At 36.2% G+C, this 20,120-nt stretch overlaps 1 protein-coding gene across 4 annotated transcripts in view; it reads left to right on the top strand.

Annotated features, from left to right (window-relative positions):
• AHCTF1 (AT-hook containing transcription factor 1) overlaps positions 1–20,120 on the top strand; it is a 74,544-nt gene that overhangs the window by 14,263 nt on the left and 40,161 nt on the right. For all 4 annotated transcript variants that reach the window (XR_010345121.1, XM_012443736.3, XM_021666909.2 and 1 more), the window contains exons 8-20: positions 824–956; positions 1,055–1,236; positions 1,732–1,793; positions 2,856–2,984; positions 4,560–4,650; positions 5,776–5,865; positions 8,219–8,359; positions 9,052–9,156; positions 10,034–10,127; positions 11,483–11,606; positions 11,767–11,823; positions 12,633–12,779; positions 14,186–14,373. Coding sequence is in view for 3 of the 4 variants with exons in the window: in XM_012443736.3 (XP_012299159.2) it covers positions 824–956; positions 1,055–1,236; positions 1,732–1,793; positions 2,856–2,984; positions 4,560–4,650; positions 5,776–5,865; positions 8,219–8,359; positions 9,052–9,156; positions 10,034–10,127; positions 11,483–11,606; positions 11,767–11,823; positions 12,633–12,779; positions 14,186–14,373 (1,543 nt within the window). In the remaining variant the exon portion in view is untranslated. The remainder of the gene's footprint in view (positions 1–823; positions 957–1,054; positions 1,237–1,731; positions 1,794–2,855; positions 2,985–4,559; positions 4,651–5,775; positions 5,866–8,218; positions 8,360–9,051; positions 9,157–10,033; positions 10,128–11,482; positions 11,607–11,766; positions 11,824–12,632; positions 12,780–14,185; positions 14,374–20,120) is intronic.

The following is a 20,120-nucleotide window of genomic DNA, read 5'->3' as shown; positions in this document are numbered from 1 at the left end:
TCAAGTGATCCCCCCACCTCAGCCTCCTGAGTACCTGGGACTATAGGTGCATGCCACCATGCCCGGCTAATTTTTGTTTTTTTTTTTTTGTAGAGATGAGGTTTTGCTGTGTTGCCGGGGCTGGTCCCAAATTTCTGGGCTCAGTCGATCTGCCCACCCTGGCCTTCCAAATTGCTGGGATTACAAGCGTGAGCCACTGCACCTGGCCATGCGCTCTCTTATTCCCCATTCTTTCTATTCTAGTAGTGTTTCAGGTTTTTACTTTCTTCTCCTGTTGATTCTCTTACTCTATTCCTGTCTTTCCATTCCATAGGCACTATCCCACTTTACCATATAACTAGATAAGTCCTTCTCAACTAAAGTTCATCTAAGTAATTAAAGCCTTAATGCCCAAAGGCTTCCATTTAAGGTAGTGAATTTAACTTCTCTAGTACTAGCTCTGTATCATCCTTGGCGGAGAGACTATTCATTCAAATTATTTTTGACTTTCTGCCTCTAATACCTGAGAGACTATTCATTCAGATTATTTTTGACTTTCTGCCTCTAATACCTCAGCGTTGCTCAAGTGTTAACTGAAAACAAGGATATAGCTTCTGATGAGTGGGTACTTTTTGATAAGATCTTAAAATTGAGAAACAGTCCAGATGCAAATGAATGAATGTGGTCTTATATACAAATGATAGAAATGCATTTTGATGAATCAAATGAAATATAAATTAAACCTCTTAGAAATTTATGAGAAAATCTTGCTACAATTCTGTTGAGGTGATTTTACTTTGAGATTCTTTATTCTGTTGTTTAAAATTACCTTTTTTTCTTTCAGCTCTATCTCCTGACACTAGTGTTTCAGTCTTTACCTGGCAGGTGAATATATATGGACAGGGAAAGCCTTCTATATATTTGGGGCTTTTCGATATAAATCGTTGGTATCATGCACAGATGCCAGATTCGTTAAGGTATGATTCTTTTTCCTTTTTTTTCTCTCTCATCTCTCTTGTATTATTTGTATGTATAGCTGATCAATGACTTAGTAGTGTTTAAATTTTTCTTTTAGGTCAGGAGAACATCTACATAATTGCTCTTATTTTGCACTGTGGTCATTGGAGTCTGTTGTAAGTCGGACTTCTCCACATGACATCTTGGATATATTAGTACATGAGAGAAGTTTAAATCGAGGAGTCCCTCCTTCATATCCACCTCCTGAGCAGTTTTTTAATCCAAGTACTTATAATTTTGGTATGTATTTCCTTAACATTACCTTTTGTATGCACAAGAGTACATAATTGTATACATTTTGTAGTTTATACATTTAGTGTTACCTGTTTATATCTCACAGTTAACATATGAATAACTTAGGAAACTAATACATGCACATGAGAAATTTAGTATTTATATGTTTTATAAATGAATTATGACTTATTTTGAACTTGCTAGGAAAGATATTTCACATCTGGTGCATTTTATAATAGTTTTTATTTTTTTGCTGTGTTTCTCAGCTGTGCTTGGAGTTTTGGGGTTTTGTTTTTTGCTTTATTATTGTTGTTTTGCTGTGTAATAGGTTTGTTATCCATTCTTAGGATGAAAATACCTAGAAAAGTTTATTTAAAGATTTGTTACATGTAATAATTTGACACCTCGTCTTGCAGTGTGTTGTTTGGATAAATTTTGTTCTGTTAATGCCATTTTAAATATATGTAAGTGGATTATTTTTTAAATCTTTAATTTTTTTAGATGCCACTTGTTTGTTAAACTCAGGAGTTCTTCATGTAACTTGTACTGGCTTTCAGAAGGAGGTAGGTGACAAATAGCGTTTCTTAATTGAACTGAAGTCGTCGGATCTTGGAGTATAGTTGATTTATGGAGTTAAGTTTTAGTTAATGTTATACTGACAGTTGTTTCAGCTTAAATGGTAGCTTCTGCTAGGTTTATGAGATTAGCAACTAGTAGTATCAGTTACTAATGACAACCTGCCAGAAGTCGTGTTGAATGTTTTTAGCAGGTAATTTATGTGGATGGTAATTTAACTACTTGAACCTCGAGCTTTCTGTCTCTTCGGAAAGCTTATGAGGAAATTAAGTAATGCAAAGGAGATACCTAGCACAGTGGTACAGTGCCTGGTATAGGAAAAGAAAAACAAAAGGATGTTGAAAAATGGTTTTTTTTTTTTTTTTTTTTTTTTGATGTGGAGTATTGGTCTTGTTGACTAGGCTGAAGTGCAGTGGCATGATCTTGGCTCACTGCAACCTCTGCCTCCTGAGTTGCTGGAATTACAAGCGCCTGCCACCACACCCGGCTAATTTTTTGTATTTTTAGTAGAGATAGGGTTTCACCATATTGGCCAGGCTGGTTTCAAACTCCTGACCTCAGGTAATCCACCTGCCTCAGCATCTCAAAGTGTTGGGATTACAAGGGTGAGCCACGGCGCCTGTCCTGAAAAATACTTTTCTAGGGAAGCATGGTGTGGCAGACCTTTTCTTTCATAATCAGCCGGATGTGGATGAATGCTGTATTTATACTTTTACTTTAGGTAAAGAGGAATAGACTGCAGGAGCTTTCTCTCTGTGTGTATCGGTTTAGTCATGATGTCACCAGATCTGTCAGCTTTAGAGAAGATAACAGGGTTATACAGTTCATAAAAATATACAAGCTATCTTTTGCTAATAGTATTATCATTCACAACTAGCAAGCATTAGTTAAGCTTAAGAACCTATAAACTCTGTTCCTTGCAAGGAAATATAGTCTTCTATAATTTCCATTTGCTATCTTTAAATTTTATGTGTAATTTATGAATCTTAAATTTGATGATTCAGGTTGAGGATTGATTGATTGATATCTTACTAATTTATCTGTTACAGACTTTGACTTTTTTAAAGAAATCAGGAGCATCTCTCAATGAAGTCATTCCTGATGGTTATAATCGATGTCTTGTAGCTGGTCTTCTTTCCCCAAGATTTGTTGATATTCAGCCTTCCAGTTTAAGCCAAGTGAGATGATTTTTAACTCTACTCTTTCTTTCTCTTGGATCATGTAAATTAGCTTTCTAGTGTAATAAAAATGTATTAGAGAATTTCTGCAAAAGTAGATGAAGAAGTGTAATGCTCACTCTGGGTGATCGGTAGTTGGGGTCTTGGGTTTGGCTTAAAATTCCTACTCTTAATACCCAATAGGCCATAACTTGGCAGCAGATTCACTTAGCTGTGTAGAAGGATATAGGACATGAAACACATCATGGCTGCATCAGGCTGGAATGCAGTGGCATGGTCACGGTGCAGTCTTGGCTCACTGCAACCTCCAACCTCCTGGGTTCAAGTGATTCTCCTGCCTCAGCCTCCTAAGTAGCTGGAACTACATGTGTCTGCCACCACACACGGCTAATTTTTTATTTTTAATAGAGACGAAGTTTCCGCATGTTGGTCAGGCTGGTCTCAAACTCCTGACCTCAAGTGATCTGCTTGCCTTGGCCTCCCAAAGTTCTGGGATTACAGGTGTGAGCCACGGTGCCTGGCCAGTTACTTTCCTCGTTGTGTGTTGTAGAACTTCTGTAAACTGTAGGGTAATAATGTTAGTAGCAGATGCTTTTGTTTTGTCCCTGGTATTAATGTAAATGGCGTCAGTGAGTCTCCATTTAGAATTATGCCTTCTTAGGTTTTGTGGACCATTATCGTGCTGTAATTCCCTCTGTACCTATTTAATTTATATTCATGTGAGTCCTTTTTGAAAAATCTTTTAATTTGCTCCTGTAATGAATGAAATTAATAGATTCCTTTGATATAAACCAGACTCGGTGATTTTTAAATTATTAGCTTTAAAGGGTACCGTTTGGTGGTTTTAATTCACAGAATTCTGCAACTGTCATCACATTCCATTTTAGGACATTTTTATTACTTCTAAAGAAATTCTGTACCTGTAAATAGTCACTTCTTTTCCCTTGTCTTCCTGCCTGCCCCATCCCACCCAGCTTTAAATAACTACTAATGTACTTTTTCTTCATAGGTTGACCTATTCTAGACATTTCATATAAATGGGTCAAATAATATGTAGTCTTTTGTGACTGTCTTCTTTCATTTAGCATGTTTTCAAGGTTCATCTGTGTTACAGCAAATATCAGAACATCGCCCCCTTTTGTGGGTTGTATGAGTATATGCCGTTATTTGTTTACCTACAGTTAATGGGCAGTCGGGTTGTTTCCACTTTATGGCTATTAATTAATAATGGTGCTGTGATCCTTCATGTGAAATTTTTGTTGGGGCGTGTATTTTTCTTTCTTTTCGGTATATACCTAGGTGTGGAATTGGTGGGTCATATGGTAACTACATTTAGCACATTGAGAAACTGCCAAACTGTTTTGCAAAGTGGCTGTACCATTTTACGTTCCCTCCAGCAGTGTATGAGCTCCAGTTCTAACACATCCTTACCAGTGCTGGTTATTGTTCTGATTATAGCCATTCTTACGGGTTATACTGAGTTTTTTTTTTGGCCTTAAGATTTTTTTATTCTGAGCCAGAACTTGCCTATGATCTCACACCCTATTTCTTTCGTTTTTATAATGCATGGTTTAGGAAGAACAGTTAGAAGCCGTATTGTCAGCAGCAATTCAGACTAGTTCCCTGGGACTTTTGACTGGTTATATCAAAAGATGGATAACAGAAGGTAAGATTCTGGTTTTTAACAATTAAAATGTTTGGTATTTTTTAAATTATCAGTTCACAATTTGTTGTATGTTTTTCTTAGTTATTTTTATTTGGATGTAATTGTAGATCCACACACAGTTGTAAGATAGAATGGAGAGATGCTGTACTCTTCAGCACGTTTTCCCACAGTGGAATGATCTGACAGATCTTTTTAGTCCAGTAATCACAGTCAGGATCCCTCGTGTTGCCCTTTCATAGCCATGCCTGCCTCCCCTCTGCCCCATCCTTAACCACTGGCAACCACAAATCTATTTTCTTTCTATAATTTTGTCATTTTAAACATACTCATAAATGGAATTATGCAGTATGTAACCTTTTGGGATTACCTTTTTTAATAAGCAAAATTCTCTAGTAATTCATCCAAATTATTGTATGCATCACTGTTACTCTTCACACATATACACACACACCCCAAACACATAATATCTTCTGTTCAGAACCATTTGAGGATAGTTCTTTTTTCTGAACCATTTGATTATAAGATGTCACGCTTTTTCAACCCATAAATATTTTGGTTTTGCTTTCTTCTAAGAATAAGGACATTCACTTACAAAACCACTTTGTGATCATTAAAAAAAACTCAAGAAAATCAAGACTTTATCTAATCTAGAGACCTTATTGAAATTCCAATAATGTTCTTTATAGCAATTTAGAGCGGAGAGAGAGAGTTCAGAGTCATGCTTGTATTTAGTATTTTGTAAAAGAGATCCAGAATGCTTTGTATTTGTTTTTATAATTTCCGTTGATCTTCTACATTTTGTCACTTTGTCTTTCAAAAAATTGGCTTTTTTTTTTAAAGAAATCAGTCTATAAAATAAATTTAAATTTTAAGCCGTTTAGTTTGTGTGTACCAGTCTCTCCTCATGATGAAATTATAGTTTTTACAATTTTGGTGGCAGTAGTACCTAAAATGACGTGCTCCCTAATGTGATGCACTGAAAGGGGTGCGTTGGATCCATTTGCCGCCAGTAAGTGTTGATGTTCACTTGGTTAGGGTGCTGTGTGCCATGTTTTTCCCCTGAAAATTTGGAATTCTGTCTGTAATCAATAATCTTTAGTTTTTCCTTTTGTATTTACAAATAAGAACAACCGAACTCTGCTACTAATTTGCGCTTTGTTCTTGAATGGACGTGGAATAAAGTGGTTCTCACAAAAGAGGAGTTTGACAGACTATGTAAGTATTATAATTCTAGATGTAGGGTAGAATTTAATATTACAACACTAATCTTGGTTTGTGTTTTAAATACATAATTTTTAATCATTTTGAAGTTGTAAACTCTTAAAATATGAAGATGTCGCACAAGAAAATGATTTCTTTTTACATTAAAATGAGAAAAGTAATTAATTTTTTTTTCCTTTTTTTTTTTTTTTTGAGACACGGTCTCATTTATTGCCCAGGCAGGAGTACAGTGGTGAGTTCATGGCTTACTGCAGCCTTGACCTTTTGAGCCCAAGTCAGCCTCCTGCTTCAGCCTCCTGAGTAGCTTGGACCACAAGCACATGCTGCCACACCCATCTAATTGTTGTGTTTTTTGTAGAGACGTGGTCTCGCTTTATTGCCCAGGCCAGGCTTGAACATCTGGCCTCAAGTGATCCTCCTGCCTGGGCCTTTCAAAGTGTTGGCATTACAAGGCGTGAGCCACTGCATCCAGCCCAAAGTAACTTTTGACCAAGATTTTGCAGCAGGTTGTTAAACTGGCAACATGCTGATATGCATGCCTACAATAACAGGTTTTATTTTAGGATTATAACTTACTTATCTTTTGGTCTTGGGAGTTTAATTTATTAAATATACTGATGATGGAATAAGGGGAAGGTGCTAGGTAACTCTCAGAAGTTTCTGTACTTACTCACTATTTAAAATATTGATAGAAATGATGAAGTTGAATGGCAGGGTAAAAATGTATTACCACTGTCCTCCACGGACAGATGTCATTGTCATCATGGCAAATCCTTTTTCTTCTTGACAGTTTTATTAGTCTGTTGTACATTTTGATTGAATCTTGAGGTATGTCGTGAATATCAAAATCCTATCATGTCGAGTTAGTGCAAAAATAATGCTAAAAGTCCTAGTAATTAGACATTTGCACTGTAAGTGAAAGTGAAATGTAAGTTTATTTAGATATATGTTTAGTCATTTATATTGTGTCATGATGAATACGCAAGAAATCATTTGACTATAGATAGCTTTTCACAGTGTAAGTTATTCTTAGTAGAGGAGTTTTAAACCAATCAAGTTTGATAGGAAGACATGGAGCTTTCTAGTATTTGTAGGCTATACTTATGAAATTATTGGCATGAAATAATTTAAGTATTTCAGTAATCAGTACAATTGAAGTCTAAAAGAACACTTGATAATTTAGGATCAGATTAAAAATCTCTTTTTTTAAGAGGAAAATGTTTATCAGAGGTCATTATGTTTTGTAAAAAGAAATTCAGCTCAGTTAATAAATTGCATGGCTGTTCTCTGAGCACAATGCAGTACTTTGGGTTTTAACTTGGAAGTTCAGCTGTTAAAGCTGCTTTGAGCTTTATTCCTGGTATGTTGTCTTTTTTTTTTTTCCAAGAAAAACTTCTAAGAATAATTAAAATAGAAAGCATAGTAAGTGCTTTAAATGTATTGGAGATTAGGCGTGGTGGCTCAGGCCTGTAATCCCTGCACTTTAGGAGGCTAAGATGAGAGGATTGCTTGAGGCCAGGAGTTCAAGACCAGCCTGAGCAACATAGCAAGACCACCCCCAACCATCTCTTCAAAAAAAAAAAAAGTGTTGTTGTTGTTTTAATTAGCTGGGTGTGGTGGCATACCTATAGTCCCAGCTCCAGTGAGCTAGGAGGAACACTTGAGCTTAGGAGTTTGAGTGCAGTGAGCTATAGTCGTACCATTGCACTCCAGCCTAGGTGACAGAGAGACCCTGTCTCAAAAAAAAAAAAAGCATTAGAAGTAAAGCAAATAAGGTCAGGTGGGCTGCCTCACACCTGTAATCCCAGCACTTTGGGAGGCCGAGGCCAGTGGATCAGCTGAGGTCAGGAGTTCGAGACCAGCCTGGCCAACATGGTGAAACCTCATCTCTACCAAAAATGCAAAAATTAGCTGGGTGTGCACACCTTTAATCCCAGCTACTTGGTAGCCTGAGGCAGGAGAATCACTGGAACCTGGTAGGGAGAAGTTGCAGTGAGCCAAGATCACACCACTCCATTCTAGCCTGGGCAACAGAACAAGACACTATCTCCAAAAAAAAAAAAGTAAAGCAAAATAGAATTTCATTTAAAGAAGGATTTTAGAATTAAGACAGTTGTTTTTAGATCTAGATTATTTGAGCTCATTTTCTCACTCTTGACTTTTGCTAGTTTTATATTAAAAGCACTTTTTAGGTTCATTGGAGGTTTTGCCATTTCTAGCTTGTCTTTATAAATCTCATAATGAATAGAATAATTCTTTTGAGTGTTAGGAGTTTGAGAAATTTTGCATTGTGAATCTAATTTTGCTTAGATTTAATGTATGGAAACTTATATTTTATTCTTGAAAGGTGTGCCATTATTTGATGGTTCGTGTCATTTCATGGATCCACAAACTATACAGTCTATCCAACAATGTTACTTGCTTCTTAGCAATCTTAATATAGTCTTGAACTGTTTTGCATCAGAAGCCCGAGAGATCACTGAGAGAGGTATGCTGTTTTATCAAATGAGTGTTTTATTACATTTTAATTCTTGACTTACGGAAACAGATACATTTCCTGTGACTTAGATGGATCATTGTGTAAAGAGGACATTATTTTTCCAGTGCTAGGGTTTTTGTTTGTTTCTTTGTTTTAATGAAAAGCTACGGAATGTTGTTAGACGTCCCATGAGCCCATGCTTAAATGAGCTTGGGAAATTCTGAAGTTAATGATTATTAAGGTTAATGTATTTCCAGTGAAGTTTCAAATTGTTAAATCATATGTATGGTTTTTATTCAAATAAGTCATTATTATTTTCTTCTGTTTTGCAATTTCAAAACCAAAACAAGCCAATTTCATGTAAAGGCCTGTTTTGAACAGTCTGTATTAGTGATATTATGCTAGTTTGTATTAGTAAATTTGAGTTCTAGAATTAGCTAAATGGAAGTGTAGCTGAGGTTGAAGCATATTTACCTAAAATATCTATTTTAGGAAGTGACTTATTTATTTTAGCATTTTGAAGATTTACTTGACATTATTTTGGACCAAAGTAAACTAGATATATCTTGAACACATATATATTACATATATAATATACATTTGTATATGTAAATTAGCAAGTGATTAATTTTGAACACTGGAGCATCTTGTTTTTTTTTTTTTTTTGTAGCTAAACAGCTGATGTGAACTCTTTTTTACAGGACTGGCAGACTTAAGCAATAAGTCTGTGGTTTCCCACCTCATCTGTCAGTATGCACAGGTGCTGCTTTGGTTCTCTCATTCTGGGCTTTTACCAGAAGGCATAGGTAAAATATTTACTTAATCTCTGTGTATAAATTGAAACATTCTGAGTCTTTATGATTTTGTTATTCTAATGCTTTGGATTTCTTTTCTTCCACCTCACTTAGTTTTTCTCCTGTGCTTCCTTCTTTTCTTACATTCTTCCTTACTTTTTATCTCCGTCCCATGCCTGATGCACAGTGCTCATATACACTTCTGGATTGCATAACATTTAGAAGGAAAGCATATTTGAGAACGTGGCTCCTGAAAATGAGTTCAGCAATATTACTAGCCATGATAGATCCGTAGAACTATAGTTTCTATAACACAGTTTGCCTGTTTCCTGGTAATGGTCTTTTTAATGTGGTTACTAACTAGTATTTCTTCAATTAAATAACCTGTTGTATCTAATAATTTATGCCAGTACCAAGAATTAGAGAATTCTTGGTGTTTGACTTGTGCTGTATTTGTTTAGAATATAACTTCTAAAGCCTTCAGCTTCTTGGATTTCCAGGAAGCCATTAGATTTTATTTAGAAGTGCCTCTGTCACTGTACATAAATTATCGATCTTATTTTTTCATAATTCTCTTAGATTTTGATTTGTAGTGGACATTTCTTGGTTTCAGATTATTATTTGTGCCTAAGGAGTAGAATTATTTCGAACAGTTTTCACGATTTTAAGCCGGCATCCTTGTTGTTTCAGACTTTCACGACAGATCGTTTTCTCGCTTGTGCATCTGTAAATAAAAAGATACATAGTAATCTTTTGTTACTTAAATATAACAACCCTGTGGGTTAACTGGGGGTTGCTATAGCTATAAAATTACAGTAAAATATTAATATGTATTATTGAGATATTTTGGAAATATTACCAGCTTTTTTTCCAACTCTTAAAAATCCAGATGATACTGTGCAGTTGTCAAGGTTATGCTACAGCTACCCCGTCATTCAGAACTACTACACCAGTCGTCGACAGAAGTTTGAGCGTTTATCAAGGTAGAGTGAAACACGTTTTAGGAGTTATGTCTGTAAGAAGTCGGACTTTCTCAGAACAGTGTTCATCATGTTACAAAGTGATTAAATGAGTAGAATTCTCAGTAAAGTATCAGAATTTGATACTACCATTACTATGTTCTTTCTTTCTTGTTTAAAAAAAGAACACATGAATGGGCTACTTAGTTCCTTTGAAATAAGTAAAGGAAATAGTCTTCTCCCCTCAGGTTGCAATGACAAAATTATTAGAGCAGCGATTCACAAACGTTGATTCCAGGTTTCTTATACCTGAATCACCAGTACTTTAAAGTCTATGCCGGTTGTAATTCTGATGCATGGCAATTGTGGAAACTAGTGCTGTAGAATAACAGTGAACATTAGCTTGGGAGATTGATTAGGCATATTTTAAAATTCTAGATCTGTTATTTCCTAAGTATATATCCTTGGCAGCTTTGTTATGCTTTCTAATCCTATTTGTTATATAAGCTACAAAGTCAGTATAAAGCTAAATAAAATAATATTGCAGGGCACCTAGTGTAGTGCCTGACTCATTGGACAACCTCAGAAGGTAGGAAGTGCTGCTGCTTTTCACAATTAGAAAAGGAAGTACAGGGGAGAAAAGAGAAAAGTAAAGCACACAGGGACAATATCTGCGTGTCACATCATAGGCAGTCAGTAATATATTTTTGAGTGAAGGAATCACTGAGGATAAAAGGCCAACCCAAGTGATGAAACAAACTATAACTCTTTGACTTTGAACTTCAGTATTTTCACTGCACCGGGCTTTATACTCTATGGTAGTTTGCTTAATATGGTGAAAAATAGAATGGTCACTGGCTAGCTGGACCACGTTCTCCCCTGGGACCTCACCTTGACTGACTGGCTTGCTGATGACTGAACTTGAGGCAGCTTAAGGGTTTATCTGACTAACTCTTGATGTCTGTAGTTCTCATCATGCTAACTAGGGTCCAATTCCCAATTCTCTTCTCTCTTTCTCTGTCTCTCTGTTTTTAGAGATAGGGTCTCATTCTGTCGCCCAGGATGGAGTACAGTGGCATGTGTATCTGGGTTCAAGCAATCCTCCTTCCTCATTCTCCAGAGTAGCTGGGACTCCAGGTGCACACCTCCATGCCCAGCTAACTTTTATATTTTTTTTAGAAATTGGGCCTTGCTGTGTTGCCCAGGATGGTCTCGAACTCTTGACCTTGAGCAGTCCTCCTGCCCCGGCCTCTCAAATCACTGGAATTACAGGCATGAGCCACCATGCCTGGCCTCTTCTCTTTTTGATAGTTGTGCTGGTTGTTTGGATATTAATTAACGGTAATATTAAATAAGTCTTAACTTTTCCCTGATTGCAGAGGGAAGTGGAACCCCGATTGCTTGATGATCGATGGACTGGTTTCTCAGTTAGGAGAGCGAATTGAGAAGTTATGGAAACGAGATGAAGGAGGCACAGGAAGATACCCTCCTCCTAGTCTACATGTAGGTTTGCAGTAATGTGCTGTCACTTACAGTCTGTAAAGTTGGGGAGGGAGGAAACATGCTTAGCTGTGTGTCTGGCACAGACTTGGGAAAACAAAGAGCATGAATGAATGAATGACTGTATAAAATGTACTGAAGGTTTTATCCCTTTGTTTTACAGGCACTACTTGATATGTACCTGTTAGATGGCGTTATCGAAGCAGCCAAACATTCTATTGTATCCTTTTAAATTTTATCCAGTGTTTATGTATTATTAAAATTATAAATTTCACAGTAGTATAAGCCTGACATCTAATCTCAATTTCAAGGTTGAATTTTGGTTTTGTTTTTTTAAGAGATGTTAACCCAGGATCTGTTGTTTGGGTTCAGATGGCCTATGATTAACCTAAAACTATATGCAAAATTTTGTTTTAGATTTGTTTTTCTGAGGATAGGGTACTTGGCTTTTATCAGATTCTTAAATGTGTCTAAGACTCAAAAAGTAACAATGGTTGCTCTAAAATACTGCTACCAAATGATCATTCTCAGTGGCGTTAACCTATGTGCTGGAAATCAATACGTTATCAGTTAGTGTATTAGTACCTTAGGCATTATTTGAGTCCTGTAGTCTTTGTGATAATATTTTTGTGCTAATGTTACTTACATAGTCTAAAAATGTATAATTCCATTTATTGTTTATAAGCTAGGTGATGTTTGCTACGGCTGCCATCTTTTGCTGCATCACTAGAATTTTGCATGTATCTTTGTTTATTGTATTTACTAAGCTACTGACTTCATAAAAATATGCTTTATGTCCTTTGTGATGCGGGTAATAAAATACTGAGAATGAAAGGAGTTGGTGTGGGACTGGTTGTACCCACATTTACTAAAACTTCTCATTGCTGGCTGTCCATGATGGCTTTCTAAACACTAAAAAGAGGTCTTTCAAGTCTCTTTTAATGCTACCTTTTATTGCTACCTATTCTAAATATATATTAGGAGGTTTCTGTTGCTGTTGTTTATCGTCCTTAATCCACTTTTTAAAAGACCATTTATTTTCTACTTGATATTATGTATTCCTTTCCCAACAAAACAGATACTTCAATTGAATCTTTCCCAACTGTATTTGCCATTTCTTGGGGCCAAGTTAAACTTATTCAGGGGTTTTGGTTAATAGATCATAATGACTATGAGGTAAGTCTATCCACTTATAGCATAAACTTTCATAAATTACTAGAATTTTAGACAATACACATAATTTAAATTTGATATTAAAAGATATGATACCGTCTACTTCTAGAGGTAGTTGAAGAAAGACTCAGTTTAAACAGTACCTTCACCAAGCACTATTTTTAAGCCAAGAATATAAAGCTAACAGTTCAGAACCCCAGGTTTCTTACTGTTTAAGGAAGGAAACTAATAAGTAAATAATTATGATAGTATAGATACAGTGATTGTTGTATTGGAGATATGTTTGGAGTGTTGAGTGAACCATAGAAGGCAAGATTTGGCTTTGATGTATGAAACTTGTGATGGGAAGATCTTATAAAATAGTGTAATAGGGTCTCAAAGGTATCAGGTTTTTGATAAGGCTTTTATTTTTTAAAATAAAATACAGTTATCACTCAGTATCTGTGTGGAATTGGTTCCAGGATCCAGAAACATACCAAAATTCACAGAGGCTCGTGCTCTTGTAGTAAATGGCGTAGTATTTGCTTCTGTCCGGTGCACATCCTCTTGTATACTATTGGCCCTCTGTGTTCATGGATTCAGTCAACCACACATCAGAAATATTGAGGGGAAGATACTGCATCTGTACTGAACATGTACAGACATTTTTCTTGTCATTAGTCCCTGGACATTACAATATAACAATTATTATTTACATGGTATTTACATTTCATTGGCTATTTTAAGTAATCCTTTTCATTTTTATTTATTAATTTTGAGATGGAGTCTCGCTGTGTCTCCCAGGCTGGAGTGCAGTGGTGCAATCTTGGCTCACTGCAGCCTCTGCCTCCTGGGTTCAAGTATTTCTCCTGCCTCAGCCTCCCGAGTAGCTGGGACTACAGGTATGCACCCCCATACCTGCCTAATTTTTATATTTTTACTAGAGTTGGGTTTCCCCATGTTGGCCAGGCTGGTCTTGAACTGGCCTCAAGTGATCTGCTCACCTCAGCCTCCCACAGTGCTGGGATTATAGGCATGAGCCACCACACCTGGCCTTCTAAATTTTTCTAAAAACTTTTTTTTGGTTCACTTTAAAGATGGGGTTTTGCCACATTGCCCACGCTGATTTTGAACTCCTGAGCTCAAGCAATCCGCCTGTCTTGGCCTCCCAAAGTGCAGGGATTACAGGCATGAGCCACCATGCCCAGCCTTATTTTTTCAAATATTTTCTATCTGCATTTAGTTCAGTCTGCAGATAGGGATCCTGTAGATTCTGAGGGCCAACTCTATATACGACAGATTAAAGTAGATTTTTTTCAGCTTATATTTAAACTGGTCTTGATTTTTGGGGTTTTTAGTGTTGGGTTTAGCTACTTTGTCTAACTGTATGGGATTACGTTTGTCTTGAACACTTTTCATGTTATTTCCAGAGTGGCTTGGATCTTTTGTTTCATCCAGCTACTGCGAAACCTTTGTCATGGCAACACTCAAGGATTATTCAGGCATTCATGAGTCAGGGCGAGCACAGACGAGCGCTCAGGTACATTCAGACAATGAAGCCAGCAGTGTCCAGTGGTAGTGATGTTACCCTTCACCTCACCGTTTTGCTTTTTAATAGGTAAGTACATCTTTTGAAAGTATAAACTCTTTATCACGTCTGTTAATAAAATGGAATTGATGAAATAGACAATGTACAGTTGGCCCTTAAGTCAGTAGAGTCAGTAGTTTGTATTAGTGGGTTCTGCATCAAATGCAGATTGGAAATACAGCATTCATGGGATGTAAAACCTGCATATATGGAAGGCCAGCTTTTCATATACATGGGCTCTGCAGGACAACTTTCCATAGGAGTCCTGGAACCAGTCCCCTCAAGGATACTGAGAACAACTGTAGAATATTTTACTTTCATTGTGTTACTTAATATTCATGTGTTTATTGGTCTTTCAGTGTTAAGAGAAACATACAACACCTTTTATCTAGAATAAGATAAGTACCTTGATTAAAAGGTAGGGGTGCCAAATTGAGATTTATGGTTCTCTATGTTGCTAATTGACAGCACTGATGGTTGTTCTTCACGGACAGCTGAGGGCTTAGTATGCTGAAAAGGAGTCAAGAATAGAGAAGAATGAAGCTATATAGAGGTGGCAAATGGAGAGTTTGCATTCAGTAATGGTACTTTGATATTTCTGTTAATATTGGTTGCTTGAGTATTGGAATTGTTTGTATTTGAATTTTGTCATTGCATTTGCCCCATTGCATCCTCACAGAAAGAAAATCTTAAATCTTGATTTAAGGAAGTGTCTGGTTTCATGTCTTAATACTTCAGCCAGATTTGAGCAAGTGATACCTTTGTTTCTTCCTTTTGCAGTATTTTAATGTTCTCTAATAAGTATATTTGCCATTTACATAATGCTAATTATAGTCTCAGCTACATAGTAACTGTGACAAAGCTAAATGGTGTGATTGGAAGTACAGTGGTGTGGTTATACAGTGGCAGCTTATGAACTAAGCTGCAGAAATTGCTTGGAGCTGAAATTCCTTACTAGATTTATTTTGTACTGCTTTTATTGTTTTATTCAACCCTTTTGATCATTTTTATATTTTTAGAAATTAGTCACTTTACCTCACTGTGTAATATTTGAACCAGTTACCACTTCTGTGTCAGCATGCTGAAAGTTATATTTTCTTTGTTCTCTTTGGTTAAATAGCATGTACTTCTAAAGATAAGAGGGAGAGGGTAAGATCTACAAATTTCAGGCAAAAGAAAAGTTTTGAAGTTTAATAATAGATTGATTATACATATAGAACCTTAACAGTAATGAATTAGGAAGTACTTGTTGAAATAATCTGGCTTAGCGAAAATGTTTAGCTAACTTAATAAATCTAGAATCAATATGGAAATTTTTTTATGAGATCAAAACCGTAGTTTCCATAAGATTTACTCTAAGAACAAAATAATTTAAAGAAGCTATATGTGATAATTGTTGTATTCAGCAGGGGTTAAGAGTTCTAGTACTGTGTTGAAACCAACATATATGCTTTTTTTCGGTTGCATGTACCTCACGCTCTTTAGTGACGTCAGAGAGTTGGCACTTAATCACTAATACTTACATCAGAAGGGCAGGTGTTGGAACTTTGGAAGAAACATCTTTGGAAGGTTGCTGATTTTTTCGTCTTTTGATTCCAAGTGTCCTTCTTTAATTACCAGAGCATGTTTCCCTGATACGCTAGGTTCTCATTTCCTTTACCTTAGCCTTATAGTTAACAAGCACTAATAGTTTAATTTCTAAACCTTATTTCTCTCAAGTTGGAAAGAGTCTCAATTATACAGTCCCCAGAAAACTAGAACATTACGGCTCCTATGCATTAAATAAAGAAATAAAAACCACTCAGAATGCTATTTGTGAGATAGCTTGTATTCAGATTTAAGAGATGTTTCAAAATAATTACAAGTCCTGTAAAGAGAGAATGACTAAGAAGTCAGAGAACACTGTTGAAAGTGAAGGTGCCAATTTTTATTGAAACATCTTAGGAGAAAGCTGCTTTAATATTTGAACTGATAGTTTTGCAAAAGGCAGCCATGTTTATTGCCCAGGAGATTATGTAACAACATACTTTACACTTCACTTTTATCAGAAGGAAGCAAATAAGAAAACAAGCTGATTTACAGGGACTTATTTAAGAAAACAAAGTTTCTGAGTATGTCCTGTTGTCATACATGATCACCTAATTTGTTCAGATACCTAGATCTCTAGTCCAACAGTGTTTAATCAGTATATCCTCGAACCATGGATAGAGGCTACATTTGGGAAATTTGAACTAAAAGAGAGGTTAGGCTGCATAAGAGTCTAACACCGAAATGATTTGATTGCATATAGTTGAAATGGCAGAAAAAGTTTTAATATTTGAACCATCAAACAGTAACTCTCCCCCGACTCACCCTGTGCTAGTGAGGTTTTGCCCTGTTTTTGATTAATTTATGTTAGTCAAATTGTTTATTAATTTGCACCCTTACAAATAATGTTACTGAAACAGCCACTTATTGTAGCAAAGATGTTAAGAGCAAAATGTTTGGACTCATAGATTTGAATTTAAATTATGCCACTTTCTGAAATATGATCAAAAGCGTTCAGTTATCCTCTCTGAGCCTGAGTTTCCTCATTAAGAGCATCTTTGCATTTCTCTAAAACTTCATACTGGTAGCTTTTCAATTTTATGGGCTATATGTATGGACATACTATCCCAGCTGGCATGGCTGTTTTACTTAACCACAACGCACTGTACAATGACTGACTTATAAATGAAAGCTGTAGCCAATTCAGCTATTGGCATTGATTGTTCAGTGTTAGGATCATAAATGTATAAGAAAGCTGAAAAACGTTTGTATAGGCATAATTATTTTTCCTCTTTCTATGGTATGTGGGTTTATTTTGCTGTACTTTTCACTCAAGTTGGACGATTGCTTCATTTTCAGCCTTTTGTCTTCAGTAACATAAAAATATAAGTCTGAATGTCCTGCATACCACCTTAGCAGCATCCCACAATTTTAATTATGATTCTGTTCTAAATATTTTAAATTTTTGTTGTGGTTATTTATTTTCCCTATGTATGATTTAGAAGTTTTAATTTACAAATAATGGGTTTTAAAAATTACTGTGTTGATGGCTTCTAAGTTGTATTGTAATCCCATCATATGATCCACGTGGTACTTGACCTTTAAAATTTGCTAAGAGTTGATCTATTTAAAAGTAATAATAAAAAATGGCCAGGCACGGTGACTCATAGCTATATTCCCAGCACTTTGGGAGGCCAAGGTAGAAGGATCACTTAAGCCCGGGAGTTCAGGACCAGGCTGGGCAACATAGGGAGACCCTGCCTCTGTTTAAAAAATAAAATTTGTTTTTGGTAAGACTTGCTTTACCCACTGATAAATACTCAGTGTATTCTCCATTTAGTAGGTGAGATGTCAGATGTGTTTGTCCCAGCGATCAGGTTTGTTCGTTGCATGATTTTAATCTTTCTGTGTCCTTAATACTTTTTTCCCTGGTCTGTTTTGTAAGTTGCTAAGAAAAGCATGCGAAGTTGCTGACACTAATGGTGGATGTGTCAGTTCCTCACAGTATTCCCAGCATTTTGTATTTTGAATATTAGGTACATAAGTGTTTTAAATTGTTTTTTTTTAATGACCTTTAAAATTACTATATGGTAACCTTCTTTATCATGAATAATTGTTAATGTAGCTACACAAACAATGTTTTTATTTATATCCTGTGTATATCTTTTCCCAGTCTTTTTACTTTACTCTAGTCACTAGAAATCAGTGGCTGCTTGTCTCTTAAATTTCTCTTTTTATTATGGTCTCCTTCATGCATTTCATAATGCGTGTCTATATGTGGTCTAGCATGTTTAGAGAGCTTGACACAGGATGGTTTTTCAGTCTGTTTTTGCTGTATTGCCAAGAACCCTCATGCCTTCCTTATTAAAATGACTTCTGCATCTTTTACTGCCAACATGCTAGCCTAGCCTCTCAGAAATTGAAATAATTTTCTTCCTGTTCTTCCTAGCATCATTATTTTCTTCTGTAGGAAGCCTGAGAATAGTGAGAGTTTGGAGACTTTGTTTTAAACTTTTGTAAGTGTTAGAAATGGATTTCTTGAAGTTTAACGTGTTTTCCTGCTGTGGGGGAAACAGGGAAAGAACATTATCATTTGTCATTTGTTAAAAATATTCTCTATACTATTATCAAATTAATACTTGGTAAATCATAAAGTAAGTTTATCTTACTCCTGCTAGTATGTCCAATCAGCTGGGAGTAGGTATCAGTTTAAAGTGGAAAATTTTAAAAATATATGTCTATGGGCTCAGGGAGAGGCATGGAGTATTATTTGTTTTTGGTAAGAACATGATATGCTTCAATGTTTAAGAGGTAAGAATGATAACACTCCCAACTTCTAAGTTTCCTCCTGGTAACCAATAGTGTGAATAATTTCTAGTGTATTCTTCCTAAGATCTTGTAAACAAATGTTAACAAATGCCTGTATGTTGTATCTTTCCCCCTACACCCTTTAAAAAAAAATAAAAACAGCAAACTGTATACCCTTCTGCAATACACTTTTTCACTTAATTTAGTTTGGCACTAATTTTAGAATTTATACATAAAGTATTTACTTTTTAACTATCACATAGCAGTTCATTATTTGGATAGATGTACCATTATGTTTTAAATTCTTTTTTTTTTTTTTGGCAGGGTTGGGGGAAAAGAGTCTCACTTTGCCACCCAGGCTGGAGTGTAGTGGAGTGATTTCAGCTCACTGCAGCCTCTGGCTTCTAGGTTCAAGTGATTCTCCTGCCTCAGCCTCCCAGGTAGCTGGGATTACAGGCGCCTGCCACCATGCCTGGCTCATTTTTGTGTTTTTTTTTTTTTTTTTTGAGATAGAGTCTCTCTCCGTCGCCAGGCACCAGGCTGGAGTGCAGTGGCACAACCTCGGCTCACTGCAACCTCCGCCTCCCAGGTCCAAGCAATTCTCCTGCCTCAGCCTCCCGAGTAGCCGGGACTACAGGCGTGAGCCACCACGCCCAGCTAATTTTTGTACTTTTAGTAGAGACGGGTTTCGCCATGTTGGCCAGGCTGGTTTTGAACTCCTGACCTCAGGTGATCCACCTGCCTTGGCCTCCCAACGTGCTGAGATTACAAGCTTGAGCCACCACACCTGGCCTTAATTATTAATAGTTCTCTTTAATGAGCATTTAGGTTGTTTTGAACTTTTGCCATTTTAAACAATGCTATGATGAGTAACCACACATATTGCACATGTGCCAATTTGTAGAATAAACTCCTAGGGTGAAAGGATATTTGCCCTTGTAATTTTGGTGTTGTAATTTTGACAGATAGGGCAAATTGCCCTCCATCAGGGTTATGCCAACATAATTTCCTCTCAATTACCATATGCTATGTCTTTTATCAACACAGTATACCAGATATTTTTTGTCTCTTCATCTCATAGGTGAAAATGGTAGTTTCAGTATGTTTAGTCTCACTATAATAATAGAATGTATCTTTCTCAACTGTTTCTTTTGTGACCTGCCCATTAAAATCTTTGACTTCTTTTTTTTCTGTGTTAGAATTCTTCTTACTGATTTATAGAGCTTTGTATACATTAGGAAAATCAACCTTGTGGGATTTAATGATGAAATGTTCATCTTACCCTCTTTATTTTTCGTTATACAAAAATGTTCTGCTTTTAATGTTTCTAGATTTTGGTTTAGGAATCAATTACTGTATTTCTGTGCATGTGAAAACACAGATGAACACTGTTCTACACTCAAATTACAGTGATTCCACCTTCATGCTTGTTCTGGTGGAAA

This window comes from Aotus nancymaae, unplaced genomic scaffold (assembly GCF_030222135.1).
Source record: "Aotus nancymaae isolate 86718 unplaced genomic scaffold, 86718_ANA_hifiasm-v0.15.2.pri h1tg000032l_0, whole genome shotgun sequence".
Taxonomy (NCBI): Eukaryota; Metazoa; Chordata; class Mammalia; order Primates; family Aotidae; genus Aotus; species Aotus nancymaae.
This window is presented reverse-complemented; position numbering and strand designations above follow the sequence as displayed.